Raw genomic sequence first — 22774 nt, forward strand, 5'->3', positions numbered from 1 at the left:
TATCTGGCTTGATAACTGCTATCTGGCTTGTTCATATAAACTCACTATTGTACTATACAGCTTGCAGAAAATCTATACTTTTCAAAAGTCATTCACATCTATATAAATAACGTTCTAAGCTATTTTTATTTAAAAAAAAAAAAAAAACAACCTCTGCTCTTGTGAAAGGAAAATTCTGTTAAGAGGTTATGACCTTGTTGGTATATGGGTAAGCAACTAAAAACTGTATAGGCTTCTATAACAGCTTGCTGTGTCAGGGCTTTGAACAATGGACAGGCAAACTGTCTTTGTCTCTGGCCAGGTATAAATACAACTTGTTCAGACAGCCAGTGCATCAGTTCAAAAACAGTTCTCTAAGAGACCTGAATCACCGCAGTCAACATGGGCAAAGTAGGAAACTAAATTGTTAAATCAACATTAATTAGCCTATACTTAAGTTATCTTGGAGAGCATGATTGTAAAAATGTCCTTTAAACCCATTGTACTTTTTTCAGATCATCTTCTACGAGGACAGGAACTTCCAGGGTCGCTCCTATGAGTGCATGAGCGACTGTCCCGACATGTCCTCCTACCTGAGCAGGTGTCACTCCTGCAGGGTGGAGAGCGGCTGCTTCATGGTCTATGACCACCCCAACTTCATGGGAAACCAGTATTTCATGAGGAGGGGCGAGTACGCTGACTACATGAGCATGATGGGCATGAGCGGTGGTATCAGGTCTTGCCGTATGATCCCCATGGTAGGTGTAAAGTGGTGGTACTTCCATATAAGACCTTTTTGGAATTAACATAAGTTTCATGCTTAATTTTATTTTGTCTTGTGTCTATAAAACAGTACAGAGGCCAGTTCAGGATGAAGATCTATGAGAGGGAGAACTTCGGTGGTCAGATGTACGAGCTGATGGACGACTGCGACAGCATCATGGACCGCTACCGCATGTCTGACTGCCAGTCGTGCCACGTGATGGATGGCCACTGGCTGATGTACGAGCAAGCCCACTACAGAGGCAGGATGATGTACCTGAGGCCCGGAGAGTACAGGAGCTTCAGGGAGATGGGAATGAGCGGAATGAGGTTCATGAGCATGAGGCGCATCATGGACATGTGCTAATTTTACATTTTGACTTCAATAAATGATATAAATTTCTAAATTCTTGTGTCTTGACATTTAATTTCATTTCTAACTCAGAGAAGTAACATTTTAGTATCACAGTCATTAAGAAGTAATCCATTACATTACAGCATCACATCCTCAGAAACAAATTCATAAGAATACTTTTGCTTTACCAACATATAACACCACATACACAATGGTTTATTATGCATTTGGGTATTGCATAAAAATAGAAAATAAAGTACATCAAGTAAATAAGAATATCTTTTGGTTTTAATGAAATACATTTTGTGTGGCAGAAATAAGAGCGATGCAAAAATCAGATGTATACAGGTAACATAAATGGAGCTAGGATTAGGTTAGCACACACTACACACAGCAGATCTCAGTAATGGTTTTTGGCATCAGAGCTGGCTGAAAATCTGGACAACTTAATCAGAGATGTGCTTTCTGAACACTGGAGAAAGCAATACAAGTAAAAAATGGATGCTCTTTTGGTATATCTCTAGATACTCCAGGGGTACATAACTATGTTCAAAAAGTATGAAAAAGTGATTTTGTCCACTAACAGTTCCAATATTGTCATGTCATCGCAGGAGGTAGAATTTATGTTATTGTGAAAAAAATCATCAAGACAAACACTGTGCAAGATGTCCCAAATAAGATTCTCAATTAGTTCTCTACTTTCAAGGTTGTAGAGCATGGAATATTTTATTTTTGTGTTGACAGTTTGGATTTTTGAATTAGGCAAAGTCTTTAGAAGCTGAAGGTTGCTCATTTTTGTTTTACCAACATTGAACACCCCTTAGCATTTACATTGATCCTGTTGGTTATATGGTTCACTTTACATATGACTGCATTACTTAACCTTACTGCATAGGAAGTTGGCATTGGTGGCATCTCCTATATCACATTACCAGCTTGTTTATTTCCCCCTGAGGACACGCTTCAGCCAAAAATCAGAACAGTGTCGTGGAGCTGCGGAGCTTCTTAGTAGCTGGCAGAAACTGATTGTCACCACAAAGTGTTGATTCAAAATGTCCTCTAGCACCAATCACAGGTATGGTCATAGCGTCAGTTGCTACTGATAAATGAAAAACAGCAGTTTCAAGTGGGGGATGCTGTGGGGTAAACAGTTTTTCATGATGGGCGGTGAGGGGGTGCAACATATTCAGTTTTAGAATTCATATTTAATGTTAATTATAGCTACACATACTTCACAGTGTGTCTCTATCCAGCCTTCCTCCCTCACCCCAAACGTCGCGACAGATGGCCGTCCCTCTCTGAGCCTGGTTCTGCTGGAGTTTTCCTCCTGTTTAAATGGTGTTTTTCCTTTCCACTTTGACCAAAGTGCTAGCTCACCGAGGGTTACATGATTGTTGAGGTTTTTTCGGTTTTCTTTGTATTATTGTATGGTCTTATGTTACAGCATAAAGCACCTTGAGGCAACTGTTGCTGTGATTTGGCGCTATATAAATAGAAATGCATTGAATTAAAAATGTACTTTTACAATGTAATGGCCTTTCTTGTTGCCATCTCACTTGCTGACAAGTACTTTAAAACATTCATTTGTAACCACTGCCAGTAGGAATTGGGCAGGTACCCTGTCAAACTAAACTGTTAAACGAATCAAAACTTGAGTTTCTGAAATAACCCCCAATGTGAAAAATACTATTGACATATTTACATGGCAACTTTAACTTTAACTTTGTATTTCTTCTTATACAGTACTATAGACAGCACAATCTTATGGGTTTACTATATCCATGTGTGATTTTAGACTTCAAATAAATGCACTGGCTGCTCTCATTTACTATATAATGTACTGCATTTACTTCATGCTACGTCCACACGTACACAGGTATTTTTGAAAACAGATTTTCCATTTTCGTTTTTTTTTAAATATATATATATTATTCCGTCCACACGTGCAGTTTTGAAAAATATCTCCGTCCACATGTAAACGCGAAAAACGCTGTCAAACATTGTCAAGAACATGCCAAATCCTAGCTGTGTCGGAAATGTTGGCCAAACAGAAGTCTAGAAGCCTGGGAGGGAAAGAGTAAACAGGGTTTTATGCAAACCTGCAGTACTTCTGGAAAGTTTTTGTGTTTTTCGGGAAAGGTAGCTAATTTTGTGTTACTTTTCAAGTGCCTTCATTTCAACCAAAACAGTATTTTGGCTGGTGTAGACTCACAATTTAGGAATGAACAAAATGCATACAGCATGCATAAATTTTAATTTTAAAAAAATTAAATTTATTCCAAACCGACATCAGAGTCAGGATGTAGGTTGTGAGAGCGTCTGTGTTGAATGGAGAATGCCTCTGATGCCTCTGTCTTTCTAAATGGTGGGACAGTAACTGCATGTGTGTATATGTAAGCGTGTATAAACTGCAGATAGACAGATTAACAGCAACAGTATTTTGTCTACATCTGCCATTGTAGAAATGTATCTCACGTCAAAAACGGCACACACCTTTGACGTTGTGTGAGTAAATCTCTGTTTTCCTCGTCCACACATAAACGCAAAAACTGAGTTTTCGAAAATCTCCACCCTGGCAGGAGTTTTTAAAAAATCTCCATTTTCAGTGATCGAAAATGCAGTTTATGTGTGGACGAAAGACGCAAACGCACAGAAAAATCTGCGTTTTCAAAAGTACCCGTGTACGTGTGGACGTAGCCTCAGTCTCAACTACAGTGCAGTGAAAAAGTTGCACCCTCCTGATTTCTACTTTTTTTTTTTTTTTTACATATTTGTCATATTGAAATGTTTCAGATGATGAAACTAATTTTAATATTAAACAAAGATAATCCAAGTAAATGTAAAAGCTGCAAGAAGGTCCTGAGTGGCTTTGTAACTCTTTCCACACTGACAGGTGTGACTGACTTTGTCTGATTCTTTAGATTGTGGCATGTGTTCCTTTGTGAGATCTATTAGCCTACTTCAGTTTGAGACACAGGTTCTATTTAAGTGATTTCTTAACTCAAAAGATGTGGCTGTAATCAGACCCGCGGGTGCATTTTTAGTGATATTATATGTATTTATTTGTTTTTGAGCTAAATTAACTTTGTTTCGGATGCTGTAAACAGTTTCCAAACTTACTCAATATCTTATCCAACTTTGAGTTGGGATTTAAAAATAGTATTTTTTATCTTATCTTAATGAATCAAATTGTTTTATGCAGGTATCAGGTATCAATAGCAACTTTTTTAAAGAACTAAACTTGTATAATACTACTCTCACGATGAATTAGTCCCCTCATCTAGTGTTGCTTGAATGACAGAATGATGTCATGTAACACTAACAAATTCACTATTATTAGATACATAATGACAAGTGAGCCGAGTCTGGCCCTTTGGCAAATATACGTGATTGATTTTTAGTTTTCTGTTAACACAGAAACTTAACACAAATCCATTGAAGATTCCGATGAAAATCTAAATATTTAATTCCAATACACAGGACCTTATAATGTATTGATGCTACTTTGAAATAAAATGTAATTGATTTGTTATATTTACACCTGCCTTATTCAAACCATAAACTCCTAAGAGGCAGTTTGCTTTGAAGTTTTGGTTTATAGTTTTGATTTTGATTTCTCTGTGTTTTTTAATAGCTATAAGTAGTAGAGACACAATTTGTAACAATCTATTAACCACCATATATTATGAAACACTAAAAGGGTAAAGCGTAGACTGAAATAAATAGCTTTTTCTTTCTCAAATCCATAGAAAAACATGTTCTCAGCTTAAACGTTAAAGAAATCCTTTAGGTTAAGGCAGATAAAGGGCTTTCGTTAATGACATCAATGTTTAGTACTGAAAATGTATCCTTTCGTGAGACTATCATGGTCTCACGAAAGGATACTCATTTCTATAAATTAGCCACTTACAAATGACAGGGCCATACAGTGTGGTTTGAAAGGCTAAAAAAGGGACTATTGTCTGTTTCACTGTATTGTAACTCCAAAAAATGCTCATTGTATTGAGTTCCCTATGGAAAAATCCATTCTAAAGTCTTCTAGGGGATCCAGTCACATGGACATGTAACAAATGTCCTGCACTCTATAGGCCTCTATACCATGTTGATGAGTCAGGGCTTTACACAATGGGAGCCAGAGATTCTTTGGGTTCAGCCAGGTATAAAAGTAACAGTTAAAACAGGACCATCATCAGTGTACCACTCACACAGTTTCACGAAGTAGTAACACACTGTGAAGCAACTAACTGGGACCATGGGCAGGGTATGCGTATTCACCTCATTAACTGCTGTCATCATTGGCTGAATTTTGTATTATTTTGAGCGTGGTTGTTGACGTGTGTCTGCTGAATCTAACTCCAAACCAATGTATCCCTGTTTTTCAGATCATCTTCTACGAGGACAGGAACTTCCAGGGTCGCTCCTATGAGTGCATGAGCGACTGCTCTGACATGTCCAACTACCTGAGCAGGTGTCACTCCTGCAGGGTGGAGAGCGGCTGCTTCATGGTCTATGACCGCCCCAACTTCATGGGAAACCAGTATTTCATGAGGAGGGGCGAGTACGCTGACTACATGAGCATGATGGGCATGAGGGACTGCATCAGGTCTTGCCGTATGATCCCCATGGTAGGAAAGCTGTGCTGTGGATATCATTTTCCTCCAGATATTCTAGAAGGGTTTTCTGATTCTTTGTTGTGAACTGTTTCCCCTACAGCACAGAGGCCAGTTCAGGATGAGGATCTATGAGAGGGAGAACTTCGGTGGTCAGATGTACGAGCTGATGGACGACTGCGACAGCATCATGGACCGCTACCGCATGTCCGACTGCATGTCCTGCAACGTGATGGATGGCCACTGGCTGATGTACGAGCAGCCCCACTACAGAGGCAGGATGATGTACATGAGGCCCGGAGAGTACAGGAGCTTCAGGGACATGGGAATGAGCGGGATGAGGTTCATGAGCATGAGGCGCATCATGGACATGTAAAAAAAATATATATATAGAATGAACAAATAAATAAAACTTTTGACTAAATGTTTGTGTGTTACATTGATTATTATTAATTTTACCATTCTTGTATCATGTCACTAAAGCCATCCGATGATTTTAGTACAGAATAACTACATCTTTGGCATCAGCACTGACACAACTGGATGGACAACCAGGTATAACAGATGGGCTCAACTTAATTAGGTGTTGCATAAAAGAAATCACAACCACGTTTCTGAAAAACTTGGCGTCCTGTGCAGAATGCAGATAAAAACAGAAAACAGTTATTTATATATAAGAGAAGGCCATAATATATTCACAGTACTGTAGAATACAATAAATTGAGAAAATTAATAATTTTCAGAAAACCTTTGGCTCTTTTTAAATTCAATTCAAATAAGTGATACTAAAATACAAATAACTGGAGGAACATTTTTGCAACCAGTAATGTTAATTGGCAACAGGTCGGTAACACGACCATGGGCATAAATGGAGCAACTTATAGAGACAGAGTTTCTCAAAAGTAAAAATGTCTGCTAAAACTGCATCTACACATTGTAGAATACGTTCGGAATGAATGTTAAAAGCAAAACTTTCAATATTTCATCATCTACGGTACATGGAGAATTCCAAAAATATGGATAAATCGATTTCTGCAAGGGACAAGACAGTAGCTGCAAAGGACCCCATTCATTCTTTATAACACTAATTTTCACTCCACCTGAACCATAAATTCTGCTGTACACATATGAAGCAGCTTCACTCTTGATAGGATTTCTACTATGTTAGAATTCTGCCTTACTGCTGTTATTTCGGAAATGAGGGTTTCTACAGGCAAAAGCATGTCACTCATAGTAGCCAACTTTCACAAGGAGAAAGTAGAATGTAAAACTCTTCAAACTGGCACCTAGTCACTGGTTCTGATATGTGGTTCAAAACCAAAACCAGGAGAGTGGAGTAGCAGGTTCAGGGGGCAGTGTTAGTGGAGGTTGAAGGGCAGCTGTAACTCAGATTTTCCATCATGTTTCTCCTATATTAGTAGCTGCCAAGACCTGGAGGACAGAGGAGGGAACAGAGAGCAGATAGAGCGCATGGGCCAGCAGCTGAGCTTGAGAGAGGGAACTGAAAAGCATCCCAGTGTCACTGTTGCTCAAAAAACACTGTGTAAATAAAATGTTCACTGACCAAATTGTGCAAAGTTGGAGCAGGCAGAGGTGCACCTGCAAGAGCTGGACCGGGCCAAGGCCCAGACCAAAGTCTTGGAGAATCTTCTCACTTGGTCTTGCTCTTCGCCAGCATCATCACCGCTCCTCCAAGCTTTCCTTGAGGTCTTCCAGTGAATGGTGGATGCGTGTCGTTGGCCCCCAGAAGAGTGTACCCTGCAGCTGTTCCCACTGCTGCCCAGGGATGCCCAGGCAGTGGTGTTTTTAACCCAGTCCAGTTTATTATCTCTGTGTGGACTGAGGTATTTATAGTCTTCCACAATGACCACATCAACCCCTTGGATAGAAACAGGGGTCACAGATTTCCTGGTCCTCCTGAAACCCACAATCAATGCTTTGGTCTTTGTCACATTGAGCTGCAGATGAGTCTGCTCACACCAGGAGTCCACCACAGACTTTGATCAGTCTCCTCACCCTTGGTGATGCATCCAAACACCACAGCATCATCAGAAAACTTGGCAGAAGAAGATGTCAGGTATCTGTGCAGTGGCTGAAGTCTGTAGTGTAGAGGGTGAACAGGAAAGAGGAGAGGACAGTCCCATGTGAAGCTCCTGTGTTGCTGATCACCTTGTAAGGCACACAATGTTGAAGTCGTTCTGCCAGGTAATCAACAATTAAGGACACAAGAGAAGAATCCACCTACAGGACAGTCGGACTGATGGAGTTGAATGCACTGGACAAGTTGAGAAACATGACCCTCACAGTGCTGACGGGCTAGTCCAGATAGGTTTGGATATGATTGAGAAGGTAGATTATGGCGTCCTCAGCTCTGAGGCTGCGGTAAGAAAATTGAAGGGGTTCCAGATGTGGTCTGACGTTGGAGTTGGTCAAGGATGAGTCTTTCTAGGGTCCTAAGGACATGGGAAGTCTGTGCCACGGGTCTGCGATACTGGGGGCCACCAGGACATGGTGTTTTGATACAGGAACGAGGCCTGACATCTTCCACAGCACGGGGACCCTCTGAAGACGAAGACTCATCATGAGTCGTGAGAAGTTTATGAAAGACTCCACAAAGGTAGGGGGCACATGCCTTGAGGACACAGGGACTCAACCTGAGTGGAGTCTTCTCATTAGTCTCAAATCTAAGCTGGTTGCTGGAGTGATAGGTGGGGGAGGGGTGTCAAGAATTTCACAGGAGGCTGTGGTGCAATGTGGAGAGAGACGGAGAGTTTGGTGTGGCTGGGTAAATTTACATGGGTAAATTCCCTGGGCAAATAATATGGCCTGATTCCAACGGCACACAGTTCAATGTCCGTCTCAACGTCTCCCTCCTCCTCTTAATAACAATACTACTACTACTATTACTACTACTAATAATAATAATAATATTAATAATAATAATAATAATACATTTTAATTAAAAACTCCTTTCAAGACACCCAAGGACACTTAACAATAGAATAAAACACATACAACAATGATAAAATGAAGAACAATAAAAGCAAAAAAGGACAAGATAAAATAAACAAACAACAGGTTTACAGTGAATATGCAGAACAGATGGGTTTGGAGTTGAGATTTAAACTGGGGGAGAGAACCAGTGTTTCTTATATCTGGGGGTAGAGAGTTCAGAGCTGAGGCTGAGACAGAAAGAAGACACAACAAGTTGGATAGAAGAAAAGGTCGAAGTGAGCAGGCAGAAGAGGTCGTGCTTAACAGGTTAGAAAGTTAAGGAGGAGCAAGGTTATGAAGGGCCTTGAAGGTGAGCAGAAGAAGCTTGTATATTATCAGGGTGTCATGATGCGGCTGTGTTGAGGCAGGAAAGGACCCAATCGCAGACTACACAGAGATGAGAAAGTGAACTCAAAAGGCAGCTTTATTGCTGACACAAGGGGAAAACGGTACAAAACTAAACTGGGAAAATATAAACTAAACACATGGAGAGACACAGAAGGAAATACACAGCCATGGATGAGGGAGATGCTGACATAAATACACAGAAGGATAACGAGGAAATGAGAACACAGAGGGAACGCAGCTGATACGAATTAACAAGACACCACAGGGGAACTACACCGAATGCAGAAACATGAGACATCCACAATGAAACAGGAAACGGGAATGGAAGAGCGGCAGACCAGAGGGAGCAAGGGAACACAAGGGAGAGAGAGTGCATACATGACGGGCTGGGGAAACATAGATAAACATGACGGAGTGAAACACAAGGAGGGGAAAACAGGGCACAAGAACATACCTAAGTACAAAACACAAACACACCGAAGGAGACACAGGGGGCAAAGACACGAGGAGAAATCCAGTAAACAAAACTAAACAGCCTGCATACACTTTTGACTAACAAGGTGGACTCAAACCATAATACAAAATGACAAAACACAAGAAAACTCAAAACGCTGGGTCAAATGACCCAGGATTGTGACACAGAGAGCCGGTGACGTTCCTGGAGAACAGGGGTGATGTGAAGGTAGGAGGTGGTTCTGGTAATAATGCGGGCAGCAGAGTTTTGAACCAGTTGAAGCTTATGGAGGGATTTTTGGGGAAGACCATGCAAGAGAGAAGTACAATAGTCAATGTGGGAGGTAACGAGACTATAAACAAGAATGGATGCAAACTGGGTGGAAAGAGAAGAACATAATCTGTTAATGTTGCGCAGATGTAAATAGGCAGAAAGGGTGAGACTACTGATGTGAGATTTATAGGATAGTGAACTGTCTAGGATGACACCAAGGCTCTTAACCTGAGGTGAAGGGAAAACTGTGGAGTTATAAATAGTGAGTGAGAAATGATTCGTCTGACCTTCACCTCTGCATCCAAGGTGTGTTTTCCTCCAGATTTCAGCCGGTATGTCCGTGGGTCTGGCTCACAAGCCACCAGGATCTGAGCAATTAGCTGATCTCTGAAGTAAATACTGCGTGTGGTGTGTTGCTGCTGCACCACTGTCCCATTCCTGAAATAAAGTAACAGTTCAGTTGCAAAAAGAGCAATAAAAACTCTCACAATCCACATGTTTGAGAGAAAACTATATAAGCAAACTAACACTCTAAATAATAATAAAAGATGAGGAAAAACAAAAAAGTAAGAAAAGGTTAAAGTATGGAGAAAAAGCAGGAACAATTGAAACAGGCGGCTGATGCATTAGTTCACCTGATGCAAGATGTTAGCGGGGGTTGAGGCGCCTGGGAAGGGATCTCAAAATGTCATTGTAGGTGGCAGACAGTTGGTGTTTTAAGCCACCTCTCTGTTGAAAGATGGCTGTTCACAGTGAACATACTCTTTCACTCGCTTTCAAACCGTCTGTCTTCTCTGTCCAGAATGTGAACATTAGCAGCCCCTTATCCATTAGATGTGGATGTACAGCTGAGTCTTGTCATGTTGAGGTGGACCGTCCATTTATGGAGCTGTTGTTTTTGTCCAATAAAGAGATCTGAGCACTCGTCGCTGCACAGATGGTTGGATGTCTCCTGCCTCAGACAGGCAGTGGGGGTGAATGGTGGGGTGTGGTTGGTGGCTCAGCGCTGCAGGGGAGGGATGGAGAAGTGGGTTCAGAGGGCAGCGGAAGGGGAGTCTCTTCGTCACGCCTCATGGTATTTGTCTAGTCTTGTCTTCCCTGTTTAGTAGCCTGCTGGGACCTGGTGGAGAGGGGAGTTGAGCTGGGTCCAGAGATGCTCCCGATGAAAGGAGCGCTGTGAAAATGAAAGAGAAAAGCAAATCTTGTTCTTCATCAGCTCCTGTGCATGCTGATTCTCGTCTTGCTACACTGGGAATTGGGAATCATTAACCATGTGAAACACTGCTCAAGCCTTTTAATTCAGCTGTTTTTTTCTTTTGTTTTATCAGAGATGGGCAGTAACGCGTTACTGTAATCTGATTACGTTTTTCAAGTAACGAGTAAAGTAAGGGATTACTATTGCAAAAAAAGGTAATTAGATTACTGTTACTTTCACGCTGCATTACTGCGATTTTTTTGCGACAGTGTCTCATGACAATGATGTAAGCGAGTGCAATGTTCGTGGCAACAGCTGTGTGCAGATCAAGAATGGATAATATAACGAGTGCGGGCAGTACTGACCTTACTTTGAGTTTGATTCCGTAAAAAGTGACAAAAACATTAACGTCCGCTGCTCACTGCATTGGAAGAAAACTTCTTTTTACAGCGAAAAAACACCTAAACTTCCAAGCAAGCACCGATACGCTGCCACGGGAATGTGAAACTGCCAGATCCTTCCACTGACCGCTACGACACACCTTCACCAAGGCAAACCTCCACCTGCCCCACTCCTGCTGTACAGGTGAAAACAGAGCAACAGGACCGCTGAGTCTTTGATTTGATTTATTTTCTGCTGTGTTTCATTTGCATCTATTTGAGAGAGTGAGTGTAAACACAAAAAACTATTTTATTTTATACACTGGTATATGCAGAAAATAGGTTTAAATGTTCAACAGATTTCTTCCAGTCAGAGAGTGTTGCATATAATTTAATGTTTGCTTCATGCATAAAGTTAAAAGATTAAAACTAATCAAACTAGTTTCAAAAAGAGACTTTTTCATTTGATTACATTTATATGACTGGATATATATGATTTATATATATTTATTTATATTTATATTTATATTTATATATATGATTTATTATGCAGAAAAAATAGAATTGGGCTGAAAGATCCATCGCTTTATTCAGGTTGTAAATCATGTTTTTAAAAAGTAACTAAGTAACTAATTACTTTTGAAAATAAGTAATCAGTAAAGTAACAGGATTACTTTGGGGGGGAAGTAATCAGTAATTAGTTACTGATTACTTTTTTCAAGTAACTTGACCAAGACTGTTTTATTTATTTATTTTAAATGTGTAGGCTTGTATTTCTGAGCTCACAAACAACTGTTGTTTTCAGAGATACGTGGTCTTCACAGGAGGGTCACTACAAACGTACGGCTTATAGAACAAGCAGACAATTTTTGTCTGCTTGCCTTTTAGTCACCACACACCACTGCATTGCATACTATATGCAAAAAGTGAAGTTGACTTTACAGTACACAAATACATTTATTTTGTGGTCTTCCTTGTGGTTCCTACACCCTGTTGTTGTCTTTTATGTCATGGTCTGGGGTATGTGGCTGGAGTTTTCCATCAGGCTCGTGAGCCTACCTGGGATCCGCCCCTGGGCAGGGCCACCTCCTCCTCCAGTTCCTCACACCTGCAGCTGATTGCAGGCAATCAAGCCAGATTAATTTAAGCCTCAAGCTGACGTCCATTCACCGCCTGTTTGTCATCAATCCATGTTTGTAGCTGGCTCTCATGTTTCAAGCTCTCTTTGTGATTTACCTTGTTAACTATACTTTCTTGTGGCACAGTTCCTGGATTCACCTTGTCTCAAACCTCTGGCTCAAGTTCTGCTCTCAGACTCAGGATACCAAGCCACCATTTTGGAAATCACTCTGTGCTTCACCTGCCTGCCCTCCTGCCACCACACTCTATCAGGAACCTCCGGATCTCAGGTCAGCCTTTTCACAATACTCAGCTCACCCCGGATTCACGTCACCCTCCTCATCACTCTTTTTCTCCTCCTGTAAGTAAGAATAGTTACATAATATACTTACCAATTTCAGAGCTCCACTCAGCTACTTCCCTAACTCTGTCCTCTCTCTCCCTCAGTGTGAATGCTTACTGCCCTATTCCAGTCTACATCTCAGGCCCATTTCCCCTCACTAGATGCACGTCCCCGTAGCCACATTACCCAGGCCACGCCACATCAAATTCTGCGTTTCACTATTTTTGTCCTTGCCAAGCTTTCAAGTCCAAGGTTAACCAATAAATATATTGTAAAACCACCTGCTGTCTCTGTTCTGGGTTTCTGCACCTAAGTCCAGTTTTGGTACTGACCACTTGGCCCTGTGACATTTTACCTGTTACGTTCTAGATCATAAAAATGTAACAGACTAGACAGACTCTTTAAAAGCCATCCTTCCAAAATTTCATCTACACATCAAATTTGCAATCAGAGGAAAAACACTGGATAAGACACTCAAATAGAAAACTGCCTCATTTAGGTTTCTATGAAGCATTTTGAGAAAATGCTAAATAACAACCAGTCTGTTTACCATTGTTTTTAAGGCAGTGAATGGCCCAAAAATACAAAGTTCATCAACCTAAAAACGAAATGTTTCCAGTGTAAAAATACCACAATAATAAATATTAAAGGGGGAAACATAAGCTATATGTACAGACAACAAGAGCAACTCAGAGAGCGGAAACACCTGGGTGATAAGAAACAGTTAAAACTAATCAAAGACAATGAGATGAGGTAAGTAAAACTAAAAGCATAAGAGATAAGGACTCAACAAATTAAAACAGGAAGTAGCTAAGGGAACACTGATACACTTGGAACACAGATGAACACTCGATGACAGCTAATCAGATCAATAAATTAAAGGCTCAAGATAATATGCAAGAACATAAAAATCAAGTGAAACAATAAACAATTTAGGATTTAAATAACACACCTAATGATGAAGGAAGTCCAAAAAGCAGTTTTAAAAACTGTCCCATGTCACTTACCACTGTCATTATGAAGTCCCACCTCATCCATAGGAGTATATCTATAGAGTAGAGAGGTTTACAGAAGATGGACCCATGCATCTCATCTTGAGCAGCAGGTGATCTATGAGAGAATCACTGATTATGTGAAAAACAACCTATATAAGAAGCTGCTGTAGTCTTTTAAATGCTGCTTCCTCCAGAGTGCGTTATCATCGCTACATGGTTTGGTGGCAGAAGAGAAAGCCCTTCAGAGGATTATGAATTCGAATAAGTTGACATTAGTGCAAAACAGTAAATATTCATCTCATTCTGTCTTGAAATCATCACAAATTCGGTTTCAAGATCAAGAATCCTGGTAATCCTCTGGTTCTTGGCTATTATATGTTAAAACTGCTCTGATATCAACTGGTCAAAATGAAAGGTCACTGATGGAGTACTTGCTGTCAGTTAATGTCTTTACAACCTACTTTTCCTCCAGGAGATGGTGCCGTTCAGTTCTGTGTGCTCCTTTGTCACCTTTGCAACTTCGGTAGGGTCCAGGTATCTCATCATGCTACCAGTAGTGACACTGACTCTAGCCTTATACAAGACTGGGGGGGGGGAAATCCAATTAACCTGATTAACAATTCACTAAGCTCTGCCCCAGACTCATTTGTGACTGTAGCAGGATTGCAGGCCCATTCAGAAGACTCACCTCAGTGAAAGCTCTTCTCACTTGGGACACAGCTGCTGAACATGCATTCACCACCCCTAAGGGAGATTCACTTCTGTCCCTGTCCTTGTCTAGCCAGAGTCATGGTCCTGGGTTTTATATGTAGAAGTTGTCCTTTGTGGACCTTTGAATTTCTGCTTATAATTCTAATGTTCTATTTGCTTCTTAGATTATTGTTTAGACTTATTATTATGCCCCTAGCCTCATTATCTTGTGCATATATTCTCTTAGTCCCCCCTTTTCCTTTGTCATGTCATCCCTCTTGGTTGTGTGCTCCCATGTTCCATGATTCCTCCTAGATTACTAGTTATTGAATTCCTGGATTCAGCTCTACCATTGTTTTATATTTTTATGTCTTTTAAAGACTTAAACTTCAAAGTTGTTTTTGAGTTTGCAATTTGTCTCCCGAGTCCTGCATTTGGGTCGTCATCCTGCTTGCCAAGCATCTGCTTCATGACAGCCCCTGTGCCTGCTTGTCTCCCTGTCTCTCCCCTGCAGAATGCAAGTATGATATTATAAATCACTGGCTGTCAAGTTGCCCTTGTAAGTGAGGAGAACCTGGCTGGAGGAGTGCCAAACACAACAAGAATTTTGCAATGGTCCATATTTTCTGTAAAGTTGAATTTCAAGACATTGCACAGACTCTAGAAATGCCTTGTCCCAACACTTATTCTATAACCCAAGCACATGAAAGCACATGTTTTCTCCCAGCTTCCTGAATAGTTGGTATATTCACCAAGGAAATTGAGGCAGTGATCCATTGTTGGATGGACCTGACCTTTGAGGTGGACCCACTAACTGTCTTTTTGTACCAAGTACAGTGGGCACACACCAGCATATTCATCTCTCAACTAGGTATCCGAATAATCTTTCACTAGAGAATTTTCTTGTGGCCCTCTCTTCTGCATGTGTCTCTGCCAGTGTTATTTGTGTCCCAAATGCAGCCTCTTACTTGCCTCCTGTTGGTCTGTTTATACTGTTATCCACCCCTAATATCCTTGGTCACACTTTGCTCTAGATTTTCCCTCTGGTCTAACACACTTCAATGGGAACACATTCATTCTCACCATTATGGAGTATTTTTCTAAGGCAGACCACTTTGTGCATCTTCCCGAATTTCCCACATACCAGCAAACAATAGAAATTATGGCTCATTGTGTTTTCAGATTACACAACATACCATTGGATGTAATTTCTGATCAAGCCCCTAATTCACCTCCCAGGTATAGAGAGACTTCAACACCACACTGGGAGCTAAAGTGAGTTCATCATCGGGCTTTCACTCTCAATACTCTAAAATATACACATAACACTATGACCTCCTATGCTACTGGTTTGTACCTATTTTGGGTTTTTGCAGCCCTGGAGGATGAGATCATTGTCTCCTCTAGAACACCACCTGTGGTGTTGCAGTTCTACCAAGACAGCTAGCCTCTGGCTGGAAATGTATGCCAGACTCAAGCCCAGACTTCAAACGAGGTCAGAAAGGATGGTACATTGTCCTCTTTTTCTTCATATTAGAGCATTTTTATGACCCAGAAGGAACAGCAACTAGAAAATGAACTTGGAGACCTTTCAGATAATATGTTGATATGATCCTGTCAAGTTTATCCAAAAAGCTTTTTTTTTTCAGTTCTCTATTGAATTTTAAGTAAAGAAATCTCCAGTGTAGCAGAAAATAATCTAAATTAATATTATAAATTCATGCAGTTTTGCTATTATAATGACCTTGTATGATAACATGATATGAAAATAAAGTTCAAATTCGCCCATAAAAAATTATTCTAACAAAAAAAAAACATAAGACATGACAGTTTTATAGCATTTAATAGAGATAAAATGTGTTTTCTGATTTAAACAAACGTGGCAGTTTCTTGTACATAAGCTGTTATAAGTGAGGGATAAAACAGCTTCAGTTTTTACAGAATGAAGGCAAAATTGTACACGGCTTCTTTAGTTATGGTAAGGGTATAACAAACATTAAGCCATAGGTAAAAAATCTCTCCTTTATTTTGGAGAAAGCCAAAACTGACTTTTTGGGGGTAAAGTTTGTGGTGTTTTCTTTGTGCCCTTGGCTAAGACTGGGAGAATAATTTAATAAAAAGAAACATCACACATTGTACAGTTAGAGTTAGTGTTAAGGTGGGGTCATCACCTACCCAAAGGTCAAACGATCAAAAACATCAAACAAACACTCTGTAATTAACACTAATCTCACAGTTACATGATATCATACTTGCATTTGTCTAACACAGTCAATATTTTGTTGATGTATTCTTCCTCCTCTTTATCCGTTTGAGGATTTATAACCAAAATACAATATAAACAATTTCTGATGGAGTACGATGTAGTTGTATGTAAATGTATCAGCAACTAATTTAAAATGTCTTGTTGCTACAGTCAATTTATTTTTCATATTCTACAGTGGAAACAAGCATGTTCACCGTGAAAAACAATTCAAACACCCAGTTTTGACAGTTTATGTGTGACACGGGTCATAAACACAATTCTTAACAATTACATGGGCCAACCTATTCACATTTCACAAGCACGGTTGAAAATGCATTCTGTAAAAAGAGAAAAGGCCTTTCTAAAGACTGCTGGTGCCCAGTGTCTATAAAAAAAATGGACCTAACCTTTGCTTTCTGTGGGCCTCACTAGCAAGTTGCTGAGTAATGGGTTCTCTGGTGTAGGGGAGGGGTTTCTTTACGTTTGGTCAGGTATAAAAGAAAAGGGTTAAACCAGGTAGAGAACAGGACAGAACAGGAGTAACTACTCACTTGCAGGCAACATGAGCAACACTGGCATGAACATGAGGGGCAAGGTACAGATTTCTTTCTTTTTTAATCAACAGTGATTACTGCTTCCAAATAACTGCTGCTTTTTAAAGAAGGATTTTATTTTGCTGTTTTTCAGATCATCTTCTACGAGGACAGGAACTTCCAGGGTCGCTCCTATGAGTGCATGAGCGACTGCTCTGACATGACCTCCTACCTGAGCAGGTGTCACTCCTGCAGGGTGGAGAGCGGCTGCTTCATGGTCTATGACCGCCCCAACTACATGGGAAACCAGTATTTCATGAGGAGGGGCGAGTACGCTGACTACATGAGCATGATGGGCATGTCAGACTGCATCAGGTCTTGCCGTATGATCCACATGGTAGGAAAGCTGTGCTGTGGATATCATTTTCCTCCAGATAGGCTTGAATTATATATTCAAATTCTTTGTTGTGAACTGTTTCCCCTACAGTACAGAGGCCAGTTCAGGATGAGGATCTATGAGAGGGAGAACTTCGGTGGTCAGATGTACGAGCTGATGGACGACTGCGACAACATCATGGACCGCTACCGCATGTCCGACTGCATGTCCTGCAACGTGATGGATGGCCACTGGCTGATGTACGAGCAGCCCCACTACAGAGGCAGGATGATGTACATGAGGCCCGGAGAGTACAGGAGCTTCAGGGAGATGGGAATGAGCGGGATGAGGTTCATGAGCATGAGGCGCATCATGGACTCCTGTTACTAAATGTTCACTGTCCAATGCCACTAAATAAAATAATTTTACAGTACTTTGACCTTTGTCGAGATTATTAATTAACTCATCATGAAAAAAATTATACATTGTTGTGATACATATATATACTGAAAATATTTGAAGTTTTATAATTTTATCTGCAACAAACACAATAGCAAGCAAATATTGATTCTAAATTGTATTCAGCTGATGATACCTGATAATATAAAGTGTGATCTTGAATAGAATACCAATTAGCATTTTCAAAAACTGAAAGATAAAATCAAAATAAGGGAATTTTCAAACAATTGTCAAAGTAACATGTTTTCTGTTTATGTACAAAAGGCCAGCCAGTTCGCAGAACTCACGAACGGAGCCGCATCTGCGGAGTAAGATATCAGCATACGGCTGCCGTTTAGCCAATGAGCGGTGAGGCAACCCATTCTCTTCACCAATCAGAAGACACAATTCTACCTCATCATTACGCACATGTCGACGCAGAGAGTTCGGTCAGAGCTGCAGGTGGGAAGAGTCAGCAGAGTTTTACTCACCGTGTGGATTTTCATTCCTCTAATGCTGTTAGCGGTGTGCGTCCATGAGACTGTAAGTTTCTGTGTTTTATCGTGTTTGTTCTTTGCTGCGGCCATTATCCTCCCTTGTTTAATCCTTGGCGCACACTTTGTTTACCGATTGTTACTGCCGTTTACTGCGAAGCAGCCTCTGCCGTGCGGTCATTAAGGGACCGTCACTAATTTCTCATGTTAGCTCTAATGTAAAGTGCCTAGTTAGGATTTATGTAAATAGTAAAATTAGCATTTGTTGACACTCCCTTATTTTGGTTGAATGTTCCACTATCCAGTATTGTTTGTATTGTTGTATTACACATTTAATTCACTCTGTTCACCTAATTATGGAAGACTTTTATGTTCTTTCCAACAGAAACCACACCATCACTCACCACACGGCATATAGCATTTTACAGTCTGTTAAATCCCCTCACTCACATTATGGATGTGTGCTTCGGATTCTTGCTAAATAAATGAGTGAACGACAGATACCTGAGTGGCAGTGGATTTTGTGGATATGCCATCTGTTCTTATCGGACAACCCTGTTGAGATTGTGGATTCTTAGAGTCAGCACCTTATCATCTACATCAGTCATAGTCAGGAGGTCAAGTCCATCCCACTTACAGTGACCTCCTCCATTACATGGTCCTTCGAGCCGGATTTACAGTTTCACAGGCAAGATGGCTTTCTCATCCACTCCTCGTCCTCGTCGCGATGGTCATCGGCCTCGTTACCTCGATGACTTCTTGGTGCAGTTGCCAAGGAGATCACTACCACAGGTGCATGTGTCGCACAACCAGTCCCCTGATGACCATGGGGCACATCCCAACACCTCAGCCACTCCAGCTGACCAGACTTCTCAGCATGGCACCTCAGACGTGGTATTATCAGCACTGAGAGAAATGCAGGAAGATAATAATCAGCTCAGACGAGAGGTTCAGACTCTGCTTGGTGCCCTCTCTCTCCGGTCCTCAGCCCTCCAGACGTCACCAGCTCCCCAACCTTCTGCATTAAGCCCCAGTACCCAGGACCAGAGGCAGTCCTTGTGGACTGATTCCATGCCTCAGTCTCCTCATCCTGACCATGCCTCCAGACACTACCCACACACGGTACGTTCCTTTCACATACCAGAGGATGACATACAGGATTTACCTTGGCCAGAGGCATCACTTCCACTTGATCCTCAGAGTGCTGAGCCATTCCCTGTTCCACCACCTCCGGTATCAGAAATTCCTGCTAGTGCAGCAGCCTCAGGTCCTTTCAGATGTACGTCACCTTATCAGTACAGTCAACTTCCTGTGACTGAACAGGTCGGGAAAATTAACGTGAAGGACGAGTATGGGCCTGGAGCATGTGTGAAGAGGCAGGTCACCCCTGAATATGCAGAGCCATACACCTTTCAGCGCCAACAACCAGAAAGCTTCCGGGAGATGACTGGGGACCCGCCTCGCTGGCCGCCAACTGATTCCAAAGCCTGGAGGAAATATGGTCAGCACGAACCTCTACCAAGTACAGAGACCGTGTACCGGGGACCAACACCACACATTCCATACTTCACGTCTGATGACCCCAGCCAGTTCGCTCGTTTGCGAATGGCCCTTGACAATATCCTGCCTCACGATGCAACTGAACGTTTCAAGTACCAGATCCTAGTCGATCACCTCAAGTTGGAAGACGCCCTCCTTATTGCCGATTCCTACAGCAATAGTCGCTATCCATACAGCCAGACCATGTCATCCCTGATAGAGCTGTATGGTCAACCTCACAAACTTGCCCTGCAGCGGATCACTGACGTGTTGTCAGAATCTCCGGTGCGAAGTGGTGACAGCCGAGCGTTCCGTCTTTTCGCCCTGAAAGTGAGGGCTCTCGTGGGAATGTTAGAACAGCTTGGGAAAGAGGGGAGAGCAGAACTAGAGTGTGGGTCACACGTCACCAGACTGCTGTCCAAACTGCCACACAGTCTTCGAGCGCAGTTTAAGCGGTTCATCAATCCTCTTCAGACACCCATCCCAACCTTAGCAGATTTGGCAGAGTGGCTTGAATATGAAGTCCGCATCCAAGATGATGATGTGTATTTCCATCATCATCAGCAACCTCGAGAGCCACGTGTGGATCGTGGGAAGGGTGCCAGACCCAAGCAGAGATCTGCAGCGGCAACCACAACCGTCTTATTGGGCTACGACCCTCCTGCTAAAGGCCCAGAGCCTCCAAAACAGGCATCACGTCCAGTTTCCAAATTGGGGAAGCCAAAGAAATTCTGCCCCTTCTGTAATAATCTTCAGCACTATTTCAATCAGTGCACAGATTTCAAGAAGCTCAATATAGAGCAGAAGTTGTCTTGGATTCAGACAGGCAAGCGGTGCTGGAGATGTGGAAGGGACCATCCAGAGGCGCAATGCTACCTGAAAGCTAGATGCCAGCAATGCAATCAGGTGCATTTGGAGACACTCCATGAGATTAATGCATCGCGATCCACTAGTTCTGACAGACCGGCGGAGGAAGCTGTCCAACCCGTCACGTACTACGTTGATCCAACATGGGGGACCAGCTGTGTGCTACTGAAAATGGTCAGGGTGTGCCTCTATAATGGCAAAATGAAGCTAGAGACATATGCCATCCTAGATGATGGGTCAGAGCGCACAATCCTTCTTCACAGTGCTGGGCCTTCAGGGAAAGAGGGAGGAGTTGGCGCTCCGAACCATCCGACAAGATATTAGAACGGTGGAAGGACATTCCGTTTCCTTCTCTATAGCCTCCGCCACTGACCCTCGGAGACGGTTCCGGATCCAAAGAGCATTCACTGCCACTGAGCTTGGGCTTGCCAAACACTCACATCCAGCTGATGCACTGCAAAGGTCCTACCGCCACCTGCGAAGTCTTCCACTTCATTCGTTCCACCAAGCTCAACCATTATTGCTGATTGGCTCTGACTACCCACATCTCCTGACTCCAATAGAGCCTGTCCATCTGGGTCCACGGGGAGGACCAGCTGCACTCAAGACACGGCTGGGTTGGACTCTGCAGGGTCCAGCCAAGGTTCTTCTACATCAAGCCTCCACTCCTCAGTGTCTACTCACAAGCACCCTGACTCCCAGTGCTGAACTTCTCAGTAATGTAGCCAAGCTCTGGCAGATGGATGTTCTCCCATACCAGAATGAGAAGGTGGCCACACGTTCAAAACAGGATACCATGGCTGTCAAGATGCTAGAGGAGAAGACCATTAGAGTGGAGGTGGATGGTATCAACCGGTATGCCACCCCGTTGCTGTGGAAAGAAGAACCAGTCCCGCTTCATTCCACTAAGGACTCTGTCTTGGGTCACCTGCGAGCTACGGAGAAGCGCCTCCTGAAGACGCCTGTACAAGCAGCCACCTATAACCAGGAAATTCAGAAGCTGGTGGATGCAAGCTATGTGAGTAAACTGACCATCGCAGACATGGAGATGGATGGTAGCACCTGGTACATACCACACCACATGGTTCAGCATAATGGCAAGGATCGCGTTGTCTTCAACTGTTCTTTCGTGCACAATGGTAACAGCCTGAATCAGCATCTCCTACCTGGTCCTACCCTGGGCTCGACGCTCCTGGGTGTGTTACTTCACTTCCGGGAGTATCCCATTGCAGTGAGCAGTGACATCAAGGGGATGTTTCATCAGGTCCACCTCTTGACTCAGGACAAGCCCTTCCTCCGGTTCCTCTGGAGAGATATGGATCGCACGAGGCAACCAGAGGTTTACGAATGGCAAGTGTTGCCTTTCGGGACGACATGCAGTCCCTGCTGTGCCACCTATGCTCTGCAGCGGCACGTTCTGGATCACAGCAGCCCCAGCGAGGATACCCGTCACACAGTGGAGAAATGTTTCTATGTTGACAATCTCCTCCAGAGCTTCGCATCATTTCCCGAAGCCCAGCAACTGGTTAACAAAATCCAGCAGTTGCTGCTCACCGGTGGCTTCGAATTACAACAGTGGGCTTCCAACTACCCAGAACTCATCAGTCATATGCCACCTGGATCAGTCTCACAGAGCAGTGAACTGTGGTTTTCCCCCGATGGGACTGATGTACCAGAGCGGACTCTGGGCCTGCAATGGCACTGTCAGTCTGACGAGCTCAGATATCAGATTCGGCACACTGAGCAGTTGGTGGAGCCCACAATGCGCAACATCTATCGGGTTCT

General features: G+C 42.4%; 3 protein-coding genes across 4 annotated transcripts; all 3 read left to right on the forward strand.

The window, feature by feature from the left end:
* Nucleotides 1–381: 381 nt before the first annotated feature.
* Nucleotides 382–1108, forward strand: LOC146690454 (gamma-crystallin M3-like). The gene is made up of 3 exons (XM_085435578.1): nucleotides 382–390; nucleotides 495–737; nucleotides 833–1108. The coding sequence occupies exons 1-3, from the start codon at nucleotides 382–384 to the stop codon at nucleotides 1106–1108; spliced, it is 528 nt and encodes a 175-aa protein (XP_085291704.1).
* Nucleotides 1109–5335: 4227 nt separating this feature from the next.
* LOC146690455 (gamma-crystallin M3-like) lies at nucleotides 5336–6082 on the forward strand. Of its 2 annotated transcripts, none has more exons than XM_085435580.1 (3): nucleotides 5336–5365; nucleotides 5458–5721; nucleotides 5810–6082. In XM_085435580.1, the coding sequence occupies exons 1-3, from the start codon at nucleotides 5360–5362 to the stop codon at nucleotides 6080–6082; spliced, it is 543 nt and encodes a 180-aa protein (XP_085291706.1). In that variant the 5' UTR covers nucleotides 5336–5359. The 2 variants fall into 2 exon arrangements, with proteins under 2 accessions (XP_085291706.1, XP_085291705.1); XM_085435579.1 differs by having other exon boundaries at nucleotides 5349–5357; nucleotides 5479–5721.
* Nucleotides 6083–17277: 11195 nt separating this feature from the next.
* On the forward strand, nucleotides 17278–18041 carry LOC146690456 (gamma-crystallin M3-like). Its single transcript, XM_085435543.1, has 3 exons — nucleotides 17278–17337; nucleotides 17430–17672; nucleotides 17763–18041. Exons 1-3 carry the CDS (start codon nucleotides 17305–17307, stop codon nucleotides 18039–18041), a joined length of 555 nt encoding a protein of 184 aa, XP_085291669.1. The 5' UTR covers nucleotides 17278–17304.
* The last annotated feature ends 4733 nt before the right edge of the window (nucleotides 18042–22774 follow it).

The sequence above is a fragment of the Copadichromis virginalis genome, linkage group LG16, assembly GCF_057382275.1.
Source record: "Copadichromis virginalis isolate Kocher_CV1m ecotype Utaka linkage group LG16, C_Virginalis_male_GT1.1, whole genome shotgun sequence".
NCBI lineage: Eukaryota > Metazoa > Chordata > Actinopteri > Cichliformes > Cichlidae > Copadichromis > Copadichromis virginalis.